The sequence below is a fragment of the Pelecanus crispus genome, chromosome 8 (assembly GCF_030463565.1).
Source record: "Pelecanus crispus isolate bPelCri1 chromosome 8, bPelCri1.pri, whole genome shotgun sequence".
In the NCBI taxonomy this organism is placed as follows: domain Eukaryota; kingdom Metazoa; phylum Chordata; class Aves; order Pelecaniformes; family Pelecanidae; genus Pelecanus; species Pelecanus crispus.
The window spans coordinates 30316969-30332020 of NC_134650.1; the positions used below are offsets into that span (position 1 = coordinate 30316969).

Consider the following 15052-nt stretch of genomic DNA (forward strand, 5'->3'; position numbering starts at 1 on the left):
AGCCCGGGAAGAAGGGAGGGGTGTGGGGAAAGTGTTTTAAGTTTTGGTTTTATTTCTCATTACCCTACTCATTTTTGACTGGTAATAAATTAAACCGATTTTCCCCAAGTCGAGTCTGTTTTGCCCGTGGTGGTACTTGCTGACTGATCTCCCTGTCCTTAACTCGACCCACGAGCTTTTTTGTTATATTTTCTCTCCCCTGTCCAGTTGAGAAGGGGAGTGATAGAGCGGCTTTGGTGGGCATTTGGCATCCAGCCAGTGTCAAACCACCACAATAGTTAACAACAAGTTACATGTTTTCATATCATTATCCCTACAGCTGTTAGAGATCCCAATTAAGAGCTTACTTCTACTATGCTCAGCCCTGTAAGAATACAGAGAAAACCATGCTTTCCCTAAGCATCCTACAACCCAAATGAATGAGAAAGGTGAGGGAAGTATATAGACTGCTCAATATTACAATTGTACTCCCGTGGCAAAACTGGAGTTTGACTTCATGCTTCTGACTTGCAGTCCCGTACCTGACCCATAAATGCATCTTTCCTTTTCTGTAAGTGTGGTGTCCCCTAAACTTTTCTCAGCCTTGGAATCCTGCAAAAGAGAAACTCATCCTTGCAAGGAAAGAGTCAGACCTATTTTTATGCTACCATATACATCTTTGAGCCATATGTCAATACAAGAAAGGTGACATGCCTGTAATGTAAGCACGCTTGCTGTAGCTGTTCAAACTACCAGATTCTTTCTTATGCTTTTCATCTTACCATGTTCCAATTTGATCTGATTGAACCTGCAATGCTTGCCATATGTTTTGTAGCTGCCCTAGAAAGTTCCAAGATACATGCAGAATATTCTATTAATTTCATGATACTTTTCCATACACTCATTTGGTTTACTACTCATGTGGCTACTGGGCCTGTTCTTACTTTTATTTGGTTTCATTTGAGGCATGCATTCCAGTTTCCACAGTTCATTTTGTAAGCAAAGTCTTACGGGTTACTTATTGTTTGAAAGTAGAATTAAGCCAAAAAATTTCTTATCTCTATGTTAATATTTGCCCTATTTTGCCAAACCTGACCTATAAAGAATAGTTCTCTTCACAACTTGGGGCAGGGGGTGGGGGTGCAAAAACCAAAAACCTTAAAAGAATGGAAATATGTATTTTATTTTAGCAAAGCATAAGAAACTGATTGTTACATATGTTACCTGGTACTCAGGTACTGATACTCAGGGCAAAATCCTAAAAATAAATGAAGTTCACAAAGTTTTCATTCTTGAATATCCCAATTCTAGAGGTCTTATTTTGCACCACTTGAAAGTACATTATCAGCCATCAGGACACCATTTTCATATCAGATTTCACAGTGTCTTTTTGAAGAAAGATTTACTTCTTGTTCAGTGCAAATAGCCATTTTAGTTTAAAACAAGTACAGTTAAAAGAAATACATTACCAATTGATGGAAATCAGCATCGGCTGGTGTCACATATGGAAGTCTATTGTCTCCCAGTTCTTCAAGAAGCTTTTTTTTCTGTTTTGGAAGGGTAAAATTGAAGCAAAATTAGATTAACAACAAAGATAAAACAGCCAAGTATAAAAGTAGTTGTATTAAAAAGACACAAACATGTGCAATTATTTCTCTTACTACCTTCAATTCTGGAAAATTAAGTAAGGAAAATTTGATGAAGAAAACCAGTGGAGCTCTTCCCCTTACGAATCAGCAATTCAGGTTAGGCAGTTTCAGAGAATGTGAGTATTTTTGCTCCTAAATTCTTTTTTAGATAATCAGTCCTTACTACACTGATAAAAATCCATCTTGGTCTAATGTTCTTCAGAACTATGCCTACTTTGTACCTTGATACTAATTTCTTATTTCTTTTTCATTTTATTTTCTACTTCGATTTGTGGATCCAATGGGTACAAAGCTCATGTTCCATTAAATGGCTCAATAATATACTTTATTAAAACAATGAGCCTCAACGTTGGGCATACTCTAAAGTGTTTCCTTGCGAAATGCGTGTAGTAAGGAAAAAGAAAGCATAATCTACTGCATACCATGCCATACTCAAGACCTGCCATTCCAGCAGACAGCCACAAATCTGTTTTGATGTTGGGAGTGCACTAAGAACCAGCTGACTCTGAAGAGCACGTTTTCTCTGACTCCCTTGTTCTCTTAACTGCCTTTTTACTTCTGTTTTAGACTGAGAGTCTCTCCACCAACATTTAGTCAAGATGTCCTCTAAGAAATTGCCAAGATAAAAGCCCTATTTTTCCCAAACTGCATTTTCCAGGATTTTATTAATAAAAATAGAGTTGTTGTATACATTATACAGTTAATTGTGCAGCTAAAGATTTAGAAAGTGCAAGGGAAGCTTGAAACATGCTATCAGATTTTAGGAATCAAACAATCCCAATCCATGACAAGTCCATCCAAATTTATCTACCCACAGTCTAATTCAACACTAACTCAACATAAATACAGATTAAGAATAGTGCAAAAATTGTTACAGTAGAAGTACTGACCTAGAAAATGAATACACTATTTCCTTTGTGTCTTCTTTCTTTTATCTTGCATGTTTTCTTTACAAACTTTGATCATTAACATAAATTTACTAATGCAACTCAAAGATCATAAAACTACATCTGCCATAACGCTTGAATATTTCAGATATCAGGATTCAAATTCTCATTTTTATTGCAATATTTTCAGCTACTTAAACACTATCACAAGAAATAATTGAAGTTGCAGCTCACTCGATACTTTTAGGTTGTAAGAGCAAGACCAGATGGAAATGGAATACAGTTTTTAAAAGAATGATAAGGGTGTACTACAAAGGAAAACACAGAATAAGTTAAAAAAGGGTATCACTAACACTTCCATAACACCAAGTTATATGGGAACAAATACATATTTCATCACCTAGGTATCACTGCAAGTCGATTATTCCATAGACAAGAGAATTAATTGTTAAAAAAAAAATATTCTTTTTCTTTCTTGTAAATTCCCCTTCTCATAATCTTTTTAAGTTGCATATACAGGTCAAAACAGATCTTCCCTATTCTGGCAATCGTATTTAAAAAATGAAGAAAGAAATATTACATGTAGCAGCTAACTGCTGGCTTGTAGCACACACACAAACAAGGAAAGCTGAACTATGAAGAGTGTTACTGTGTATTTTATTCTGTGACAGTGAATTTCATTTATTCAAATTTAAGCATCAAAGAAGATGACAGACGAAATCATGAGGAAGTGTAGAAGATTTTCAGGTTCATAGCTAACATATCAGTCAAACTAAAATAAGAGAGGTAGCTCTCACTTCCTCATCTCCACACTCACACCCTGCTGATCACTGACTTAACCAGACTGGGAAGAGCAGCACTGAAATTTACAAACTAGCAAGGTAATTTCTCTAGGTCTCTAGTTTTCTTTGGGGACAGGTTGTTGGTATGTTGACATGAAGTCATTGGTGAAACCAAGCATAATATAACTTCAGATTAAGGTCACAAAAAATAACATGTTAATTTGCTGCAGATTCTAAACCAGTAACACTTCTCTATTACAAAAACCTTGCTACAATTTTATTACATGAAATCACTGAAAACATCAGATTGGCTTTTTTACCTGTAGGATAAACCATATTAAACTTCAGGAAAAAAAAAAAAATCACATATGTCAACATGAATTCACATCTGGGGGAGGGAGGGGGGGGCGTGGAAGAGATGGGAAGAAGAGAGATTCTGACAATTTCTTTGTCAAGTACCAGCCTCTTTGCAAAAAGCACACAACATTAAAATGCACTCTTGCATATAGGTAGTACTAGTTCACATTTGATTGTCAGATCTGGCTAAGTGCCGCTCTTCAGCTTGATGTACAGACTAATACACACAGCTGGGTGGTATAACATGCTGCTCATCTCTTATGCAAGAAGCTGTCACACAGATGTCAAAAACATCAAGCTATTCACAAATACCTCAAAAAAGTAAAAAAAAAAAGAGAAAAACCAAAGATCTGGCTATACCAGCCGGCTGATGTGTAAGTCTAAGCACTGTTACATAAGCGTTGCTTATAGGCTCTTCCAACACATAAACCTCTACATAAAAAAAAAAGCCTTTACTTGAAGGTATCAGGCATCTTAAAAAGCATTTTTCTAAATCTGATTTTTACATTTTAAAAATTATTAACAATGTAACAGATATTCAGGTACCAGTATTATGCTTCTTACACTTCAAAAACCAATGTGGTTTTTATTAGTGATACCAATACGTGAAAGACAATCTTATGTGCACCATCCCTATAATGTCACCATGCACTGCTCAAGAAACCTTGTAAATGTTGTAACTTGGGCCTTCAGAAAGGAGAAAATGTCTGCAAATATCTTATTTTGTAGGCTGCTGTGTGTGTTAATGGATCTATTGTATCTGAATCTGATAACTGGAATGAATATCAGAAGCACTAATGCCCAATTTCAGAGTGTGCGATGAACTTCCTGCAGATATTAACACCCTCTGCTCATTTATTAGTATTAAACTGGTTTATTAACAAGGTGATTGGTTGTAAAATTCAGCAAGTGGAATAGTAATAATTGGAATCTCTCAATCACTACACATACCTTCCCCTCCTGCCCCCGCCAAGTTTCTTCATGGCAACAGAAGTAACGCGTTGTATGTTACAGAGCAGAAGTAATAGAAACACAGCTAATACACATCAAAGTCACAGGCCAAAACGCAGTTATTTTACACACCCATGGTTTGCTAGTTTCAAATTAAGTGGTATAAGGGAAAGATGGGACTTAATGACATTTTCTGGCCAAGAAGCATGACAGTCTAAGTATTTTTGCATCTGACATATTTCCCTGAAGGGTGTCAATACCATTCTCAAAAGGTTGCATTTCTCTCTCAATTGTAAGACAAAAGTTCAGTATCTAGGCTATAAAGGCTTGTGAAAGCCTTAGTGTTTCAAACATAGAATTCCCACTTAGTTTCATCATCAAACAAGTCAGAAGACAATAGTCATCTTCCAATTTACAAATCATTGTCTTGGCTGAAACAATGTATTACAAAAACTATTGTTATCACATTGAAATATTATTGAAATTTGTTCTGACAACAAATCTAAGGCTGCAATGTTGCAACAATTTCTGACATGTAAAAACACTGAAAACATTAAGAAGGAGGAGTTTGGTTTTTTTCCCCCCAGTCCTTAGCATGAAAAGCACTGAAGAATTTATTGAAGAAATTGCATTTGTTCACACAAGGAGACTTAACTTAATGCAAGTAGTATTCACCTCTAAAAAGATAACCCTGTGCACTGCCCTGCATTTCTCCTGAATTTGGGGAAAATATCAGCTTTACTACACCAAGCAATCTGTGTGGACCTGGAGCAGCATCCCATACAGGTGTAAAAAGTCAGTCACGCAAGTCCAAGACATGGACAGATACAACAGTGCCTATGAAACATTTAAGGATGCTAGTTGTTACTTACACAAGAACTCTCTGCAGTGAGCAGTTAAAAAGTTGTACTTTATTCAAAACTAGTAGACTGCCAAAACCCACAACTGTTAGTCACTATTTTGGAAAAGCCCATTTCATGATTCCCTAAGAAACATTTTTTTCAGAAAAGATGGTATTTTGAAACTTCTAACAGGCACGTTCCCAATCTCTGAGGGGATGCAAGCAACCTTTTTTCAGCCACTGATTACTTACTTTCACCTTATAATCAGCATTATGCAGAATGAAGCAAAAGATGAATCACGCTATGGAAAAGATAAGTGAAAGAAGACAATTCAAACAAAACCTGAATATCTCACCATTGCATTTAGCTTCCTATTTTCTTTTAACAATTCTTAGGTATTTATTATTTACAAATATTTCATATACACATCACACTAGGGAACAACCATTTTCAATACTCCGCAGGTGGCCGAGAACTTGCTGGACTCTTCAATCTACGTTTCAGGCAAGCTGGTGTTTGCTTGATGCAGAGAAAACAGCACAACCAGCGCAACAATTCTATGTCCTCAGATACACTCTTCCCTGCAAAATAACAGAATTTTCTGATTCACTACCTGACTCATGTTACAGTGACCTGAAGTCCCATCTAAAGTTGCCTTAATTTCATTGGGTTAATGACTTTTTTTTTTTTTTTAATAAAGCAAAGATTGAACATGTTCCTCATTTTTACTCCCCTCCACCCCCAGCAATCTTACAAAGAGAGGTAAAAGAAATCTGAACATTTTATCTAGGCTGAATGTTACCTATCTCATGTCTAGATATGACAAATAATCTCACTGGAGCTAAAGGAGGGAACAATATACTGCTAAAGTCGAGAGTGCCTAGTAGTTTTGAGACATCGTCTCCACTCACAGCCTACAAAAGCCCTTCTGCCTTAACTCCTTTTATTAGAAGTTCTTAAAACACTGGCCAATGTTTTCATCCTAAACAGTTTTGCTAATTGCCCGCTGCAGTTTTTACACTTTTGAGAATACTGACTCAGGACCAGAATTAGTAAAACAGACACTTAAGTCTTTTTATTTTCAATGCAATGCAACGTGTGTGCAGAAATTTCTGGGGCAGCTCCTAAAAAAAAAGGGCCTCTATTCAAAGCATAAGAAAGTATCATCTCCATCTCCAATACTGTTTTTTCCCAATATCCTTTTGTTTTCCAAAAGGCTATCAGGTTTAGCAAGGCACTCCGAGAATGCATACTGTCATGAAAGAAAGATCTGAATCACAAGTTCAGACACAAACCTTTGGTTTTCCAAAAATCTCTCCTTTCTACTAGCTTTTTCCCCACATAAGAATGTGCATTAGGGCCTGTGTTTCTCTTTCATCCTTTTTTTTTTTTTTTAATCAACTATAATAAAATGTGGATTTCTTTCAAGTCATGCATGAAGAAAAGGGCTGCTACTCTGAAGTGAGCGCTCAATAGCTTTATAAAAGAGGAAGATTAAATACTTTATATAGTAAAAATTTTGTGACACAATACTAAGACACCATCTAGAAAAAAGCCACCACTTTACAGGCACTTCCACAACCTTACCTCCTAACATTCTTTCACATATTTTTTTAGAAAATAAAAAATTAAAAAATACACACCCCTCCCCCCACAAATTTGGGATAGTTTCTTAAGGCAGGAATGTGATTTTGGAGTTCACATTTGTTTAAACTACAAGGCTTTCCAAGTGTTAGCTATTAAAACTTCATAGCAACCAAGATCATTCAAGTGGCTCACTAAAACCAGTTATGTCAGAAATGAACCTAGAGTAATAAAAAATACATTCTAAATGCACTATTATAGCTTTTATTTCTCCATTATCACATATATTAGATTTCAGATTTCTTTTTCTTCAAATTATTTCTGTAAACTCCACTCATTAAAAGATCTTAAGGGACTGGCCAATTTTACAGCACCATTTACTCACATGAAAAAGTTATATTTCCAGGTTACCCTTCATTACACTCAAGGTTCACCAAAAGCCTTGTCTGTGCTACATTCTTTCTATAATCCAGCCTGTCAAAAATACTGGCAGACATATGACCATACTGCACCACATTTTGCATACTATGGCTCCCCCCCAATACCATATGCCAAAACCATTTTCATATAGAAGAAACAAGTTTGTATTATTATTATTCTATATAAACACATATCAAAATTATCTATGATGCTCTAACAATATTTAATAGCCCATAAATCCATTTCCTAACTATACTACAATAAAGTATGCTGGTTATTTAATATAACCATTGTGCATCTTGCTCTCCCACTGAACAGACCAGTCCAGTTACAGAAGTAGTAGGATGCAGTTCAAGTGATGTGGTCATGAAAAAAATTACATAACAATCTACTGTCATGCAAAGACCTCAGGTCTAACACCACTATTTGTAACTAAGCAGCTGTCTAAAAGACTGTTTGATATTCTTTCCTGCAAAGGTATTGTTTGGCTTTGCTTACTAATTTCAACCTCTCTTACCCTCTATCATAAATCAACAGGCCCAGATTTTGGTTCACACACACACACAGACCAGCCATGCATATGTACAACATACTTGACTGATGTAACTGAACTACGAGTTAATTTATGCATTGAAGCAGCTTAGCAATGTCTGAAAAATGTCTTTGTTACCAGTATCCCCTCTCTCCCCACTGTGACGTGTTAAGGGCCCCTTAATAGTTGTTTTAACCTACAGGAACATTGGTCCTTTGGCTAGTTGGCTGTTGATGGAACAGAACTGGCAATTTTCTTACCCAGCTGAGCATAGATTTGTCACACGTGGATTTGCACTTTAAGTAATCACAATAAAAATTTGGAATGATAAATTGTTCAAACACAGCCACTTTTTGCTGACAAAATGTGCCTAAGCCTCCTCAGTATACCTGTCAATAAAACTTCTACCATCACTGCGAGCATCTTAACGCCATCATCCATTTCTTGGTCCCTCTGTCATTTGCACATCCTCTTCCAGCAGGTACCTGTTGGTAAATGGATCAGCTATAGTAGGTGAGAAGTATGAACATTCAAACTTTGCTTAAAAATAATGACCAACTTTCAATCAGATCTCCAGTTCTTCAGTTTTCTTCTTAGACATATGGACACAAGAGCATACATGCACCTACGAATGTTTAAAACGGTGGATAATTTTAGATCACAGTTTGTGAATCACAAGGAATAGATAAGGACACTGGGCCATTTCTGCATGCCATTCTTTGCATAGTTCCACTGAGAAATAGCCAACAGTTGCTGAGAAACTAGATTTCTTAATCAAGCCGTTCTTAACCAGCTCACCTCCAAAGAATCGGCAGACAGAAACCTTAGTGACTGTCACCAATAACTGATTCCGCATGATGTAGCAAATATACATAGTTTACATATACTATGTAATTTATTTATATGTATTACATTTACCATACACCCAGTTCCAAGAAACCAAGTGGGTTTGACCAGTTGTAAAAAACTAAGCACCAATCCTTTAACTGAGAAAACATTCAATAATGATTAAAACCAGATAAAATAAACCCACAGATTATAACAAGGGAAACAAGGATACATTTTGGCATTGCTGTCTGTAAACCTCTCATGTTCTAATGATGCTAAGAAGTTACTGATGTTGCTTAACTTCTACTGAAGTCTATTACCAGAATGCAGGGCACTAGAGCTGTGGAGCCTCAGGAGGTGCATACTATGCTTATGAATGGGAAATATATTGACATGGTGCTATTTTCCCTTGGATGGCCCAAGGAAACAGAACCAACCATTAAGAATCACCACATTTTGGGAAGCATTGCATATCTGCAATGGGGAATTGTACAACCTTCACTGGGGTATAATACCTAATTAGTGTAGCACAGTAAGAGGAAACACACTGACCAACAAACAGAATCAATCAAGGACCTCCAGAACGAAAACCAAGGGCTGACACAGCTTGAGACGCAGATTCAGAACCTTTGCGCCAGGCTTTTAACTTCTGTAGGTGTAGACAAAGAACTTTCAAACACACATGCGCGCAGGTCACACTAATACACTTTTCCAGCACCACCAGCAAGATCAAAGACGCAATTAATTTTCTTGCAGCTTGTCATCATTTCCAGAAAATACTGAGCCTTGCAGGATTTCTGGTCTCTATATAATTTTGATAGGTAATGGTAGAAGTAGCCAATGTGTAATAAGGATACTTAAAAATGGGGGACAGGAATTTTAAGTGTTAAAACATCACCCAGAAGAAACAGCAGTCAAAAGCAAAGTGAAAATAAAATGGATACTTGAAAAAAATATAGATATTTCCTTAAATACTTCAGTTTAGTATCAAGTGTGGTTTCCAAAGTCCTTTTTATAACACTGCTGAAGATAACGTAGAAGGAGCAGGTGCTAAGTGCAAATACTTCTGTCATGCAATCAGCTACAAGGGAGATCAATAAGGAGCTAGAGCATTAAATTTCACATACTGTAACTGTCATGCCCATTACATAGTATTTGAACATCTTTGTAGGCCCATAAAAAATTGTTGACTCTTGATATTTTTTACAGAACTAAATTATTTTCTAGGGATTTTATTAGCACAATAAGCATTATGAAAGTATAAAAGCACTTACAAACTTGGTGAAATTTGAAGACCTTTACAGCCTTCCAAGACACCATATTTGATTATTTAACTGTATTATTCACTCCAGAATGAAAAGACAGGAAGATGGTTGAAAGCCTTAAAGATAAAAGGAAATGTATTCCAGGAACACTTTTCTTTTGTGTTAGTCACATTTCACCAGATACAGAGCCCATGTATTTTAAAGGAGGTATTTACAAGATAATTCTTGAGAATATATGCCACAATCAACAAAATCACTGTAGACAGAATACACAGAAGGAAGGGGTATGCTAGGTCCCCTGAGGTTCAGCTGCAGAAGCAGCACCCTGCTTCCTGCCTCTGCTCTTCGATCTTTGTGATTTGTCCTTTTCAAGGACATAATAAACACAGATTTTCCTTCAAACACTTCTCACACTAGAGGAGTCTTTGAGCAGATGCTTTGTGCGATTATCCCTCCTCTCCCCAAAACAATTTAAAGGCAACCATCACTGATTTGTTATCATGGTTACAACAAATTTGGTGTCATACAAATTGGCAATGTATTTCCAAAACAGCACATCCATTGAGATGTTATTTTTGAAGCTACACAGGAGTACAATGTTAATACAGTTGCATCATTTTTTACAAATTATTTTCAAGGACATAAAAATTACAGATCACATTATGTACATAAATATAACATATGTATCAATATTTGTAAAGGAGAATTCAGCAGCAAAAAGTGCAATTTGTAACATTTCATATGTTTATAAGAGTAACCTGTGTAATAAATGCAAAGCCATTGTTTTGCATTTATAATAATTTCCCAATTTTGCATAAGCTACACCATTGGTCAAATGATAACAACACTCAGAAAACCTACAAACTGCAGTTGTTGCCTTAACTTCATAATAAGACAATATTTGTTTCATAATTAATGAAACACAGTTGAATTACGACATACAAGTTCACGAAGGATACTGCTATATGGGGTTTGCTGAAAGAAGAGGGAGGTTTTTCGTAAAATTATTTAAAGGAAAAAAACTCATAGTGAACAATGCAAACATAGAACAATTCAAACTTAGTTAATTTCATTTAGTTTAAAGGCTTTGTTTTGTTCACAGCCTCTGGAATAAGCCACATGGGGAAAAGAAAGCTAACATTTAGCATTTAAGTTGGCAGACAACGATTAGCAAAATTAGGGTCTGAAAGGTTAGGCAAGTTCAAACCAGAAACAGGGCGCACAATTTAAAAGAAAGGATAATTAGCCATTGGAGCAGATCACCACTGTGCGAGATGAATTGCCCCTCATGGGAATTCTTTTTTCTATCAAATCTGGATGTTTTTCTAAATGATACATTTTAGTTCAGTGGTTCCCAAACTGTTTAGACCAGCAGACTGCAATGAATCATCCATATTTCCTTACGAAGTTCTGCACGTACAGCCTAACCAAATAAACTGGAGGCAGTAGAGCCACACTGACTGAAAGTTTGATGCATCTCATTCCTCAGTTTGGTTTTGATTCATCACTTTGCCAGTCACCAGTGGTCAGTGAATCAGGAGACCCTGGTCTACTTCTGTAAGAATATACTTTACTGAAGTCCTAAAGCTGGTGTTAGAGGTCTGCTTCTGCCTCATAACACATACAAACTTAGACAAGAGTTTGTCGGGATCTGTATTTCATAGTAGTTGGAACATTTACAGTACTATCATAAGGTTAAAGAACTACAGCTAAAGGAAAGACCATTCAATTTTCTCTCACATCTTACTCTTAAAATGACTTTGCATAATTTAAAGAATAAGCTTAGGGTATACTAAGAGGTAAAATACAAGACAGCACTGATCTGCTATGAAAAAAGTAGATCTGTTAAGCCATTTGCTTTGTGCCAAACCAAGGCAAATTTCATAATGCAAATCCACATTTCGCTTAATTGCTGAGCAACCTTAAGAACTGTTACTTTTTCAAAGAATGCCGTTTTAATAAAGGAATCCTAGCTCTTGCAAAGGCTAATACTTAATTTCCAGTTTTCACTTTTATTACTTGAATATACAGACCTTATTTCTTGTTAGCATTTTCCCTCACTTGCAATGACCAGGTGTAATTTTGCAGAGCAGCCCTACTCAACGGAAATGGGCATGTGCAAAAATTATTTCTTAAGTCTTCTGTGTACATTTGTTCAGGGAAACTTTTGTCTGTACTTTCTCCCCATACACTTATATTCCTAACTGGTCTGAGAGTATAGATAGTCCTGCTGCCCTCACTGTCGGTACTTTGTGAATGAAGTAGCACAGTAGTGACAAGTCTTCTTAAAAATCATCTCTTCCCTTCTCCATGCTATTCTCAAATACAGGCTGGATTTCTGAAGGTGAAAAAGAGAGAGGCTGGCAGAAGAGGACCGTTCCAGATTTCATGACAAGTCTCCTTTGTCCTATTTGCTCCCTTCTGCTGAAAAGAAGTCCTAGACTTACACTACTGCATATTCCTACTGCCAAATTTAATAAACAAACAATTCCTACAAAGAGTACTAACTCATTCTAGAATGGTTCGGATTCATTCTCTAAACAAAGGAGGAAGAGAGGCAGCCATACCGACCTGTAACAGATACTAAAGCTGTACCAGGCTCACAGGAAAACACAGACACATTTAATCAACTGTGTGGTAACATTCAAAATTAAATCCATGAAATGACCCAATAAAGAAAAAGCACCAAATAGCCTCTAACTGTATTTTTAAGTAAATATTTGTATGTGTTATATGAGAACATCATCAAAAAGCCCACAGGTAAATTAGTACAAGGGAAGGAACAGGGGTGGTGAGGAGAGGTAAAAACCCTTCATGAAGAGAGATACATACACAAAAAAAATCCTAATATGGAAGTACAACTTGACAAAGAGAAGGACTCTTCTGAACTATCATAAAATTATTTTTAAAGTCATGCAGGCAAGTCTCTGTCCAAATGAAAATACTGTGGACACCTTAAAATTCTGAACTCTCTTGCTTCCTTAGAGCATATGTTAAAGACAAGAATAAATAAATTTCATTTCCCTCGGAATGTCTACAAGGACTTGAGTCAACCACTTCGTAATTTGATACAGTGGTTTTATATGTTGGGGTACTCTCAACCTGAAATTCAAAAATCTAGGCCACCCTTTTTGACACATAGTACGCATGTCTGTGTTAAAACCATCTGAGTGACAGCAGCTGAGATGCATTAATAAGGGAGGCTGAGAGCAAGGAACTGACATTAAGAGAAAGCTGCCAGAGCCACCTTTGTTCTTATTTGCTGGCTTAACATGCTGTATTACTTCCCCTTCTACAACGGAATTGCTTCAGCGGTAACTAGAATTCAAGAAGGGCTAGGTGAAAAGAGAATGAACAGTAGGATAAAAAAAGAAAAAGAATCATTGGAAGGATTTTAAAATTAAATAATATCAGACAACTGCAAGAGCTTATGACCAACATTTAACACTACGAATGCTGCAATTCCCATCTAAACTAGAAGTGACAAAGGCTTTGATGGTCTCCATGCAGAGCTGAGCTTCCATATGACACATGCCTCAAATCACTGTTATTTGAATCAATTCATTATATAGGAATTTAATTAGATTTTTACTTAGGAGTTTAACTAAAAAAGACTACCTTTACCTGATAATTTTGGGAACCCTTAATTCTATCTGTCCTTGCCACTGCGTTTGGAAAGAAACATGACAGGGATCCCTACCACATCATTTATTGAAGGATCTTTTCTTTTTATTTCCAGCACAACGATTTTCAACATACTCACTCATTTCCAGCTAATAAAGTGCAAAAAAAAAAAGCAAGGAGATGTTTAACTCCAGCTTCCCACCTTTATTTCTGTACTAAGCAGCATGACTGTTTGAGTATCATGACAGCAGAAATACCACCTTTAACATGCATGAGAACTGTTTCTCTAGAACAAAGTACAGCAATCTGTACCAAACTTCATAAAGCGTTAAAACAGGCTTCCAAAGCATGCCATTGTTAAAAGATAGTGTACTCTATACTCTATATAGATCCTTGTTCCATTTCTTTTGTTCTTTAAGTTGACAAGTTAACTGTTCTGTGCTTACAAGTTTTCAATAGCCTATTACAAAAAGGCTCAAATTTGTTAGCATTACACACCACAGGGATTAAAAAGGAGTTAATATATATCTATTCAAAACTATTGTGCAGAAAATAGCTGTGTTGTACAGGACTTAGGCTGTGACCCGCTTAACTTTATTCATAGAATGCACAATCCATCACGTACAAAAACACAGAGGAAAATGTGAGGTGTTAGTAAGTACTGCTGTTAGTGAGAATTTCTGCTAATTATTATACCAAATAAGCATAGTCAACAGGCCAGAGCTGTGACAGGGCATGTTTCAGGGCATTAAATGGCTGCCTTGGATGGAGATGAATATATTACACTATGCCCTTTAACAATAAAACAATTTCCCTGACACTTACAAATCCAGGCAGCCCTAGTAGCGCAGATGAAGAGCTCAAGACTGTACTTGGCATACAACGATGTTTCAGTGCCACCTAGTGATGTGCACTTTAACTTTATTGTCTCTTAAGATTTATAATGCATGAAAAGTTCAAAAGCTAATTCGGCTCAAGTGTGGAGTCCACACAGTACCGAATAGAAGCCTCACTCTTTGCCAAGACAAGACAGACAAAGAAAGGTCATGATAAGACAAACTCCTCCCCTTTCTTTATAACTAAAGCATATCCTTCCTTAAATAGCTGATAAAGCGTTACAAACATTTTTATTACAACCTGATCTTACAGTCAAAAAAACCCACAAACCACCAAAGAGAAAAGCCTTGCAGAAAAGGACAAAAACCAGTATATTTTAAAGCCTATACTACGCACAAGAAGGTTTAGATAACTTGGTTATTTAATGAAATTGATTTTAGGAAAATATTCCATCAACTTAATCGTTTTCAAACTGATTTTTTCCCCCGTTTGAAAGGACTTTATTTATTATTATT

The 15052-nt window shown here is 36.3% G+C and overlaps 1 protein-coding gene across 1 annotated transcript in view; it reads right to left on the reverse strand.

The window, feature by feature from the left end:
- Positions 1 to 15052, reverse strand: part of FTO (FTO alpha-ketoglutarate dependent dioxygenase) — a 261777-nt gene that overhangs the window by 213515 nt on the left and 33210 nt on the right. Inside the window, exon 2 of the mRNA XM_075715717.1 lies at positions 1449 to 1526. Within this exon, the coding sequence (XP_075571832.1) occupies positions 1449 to 1526 (78 nt within the window). The remainder of the gene's footprint in view (positions 1 to 1448; positions 1527 to 15052) is intronic.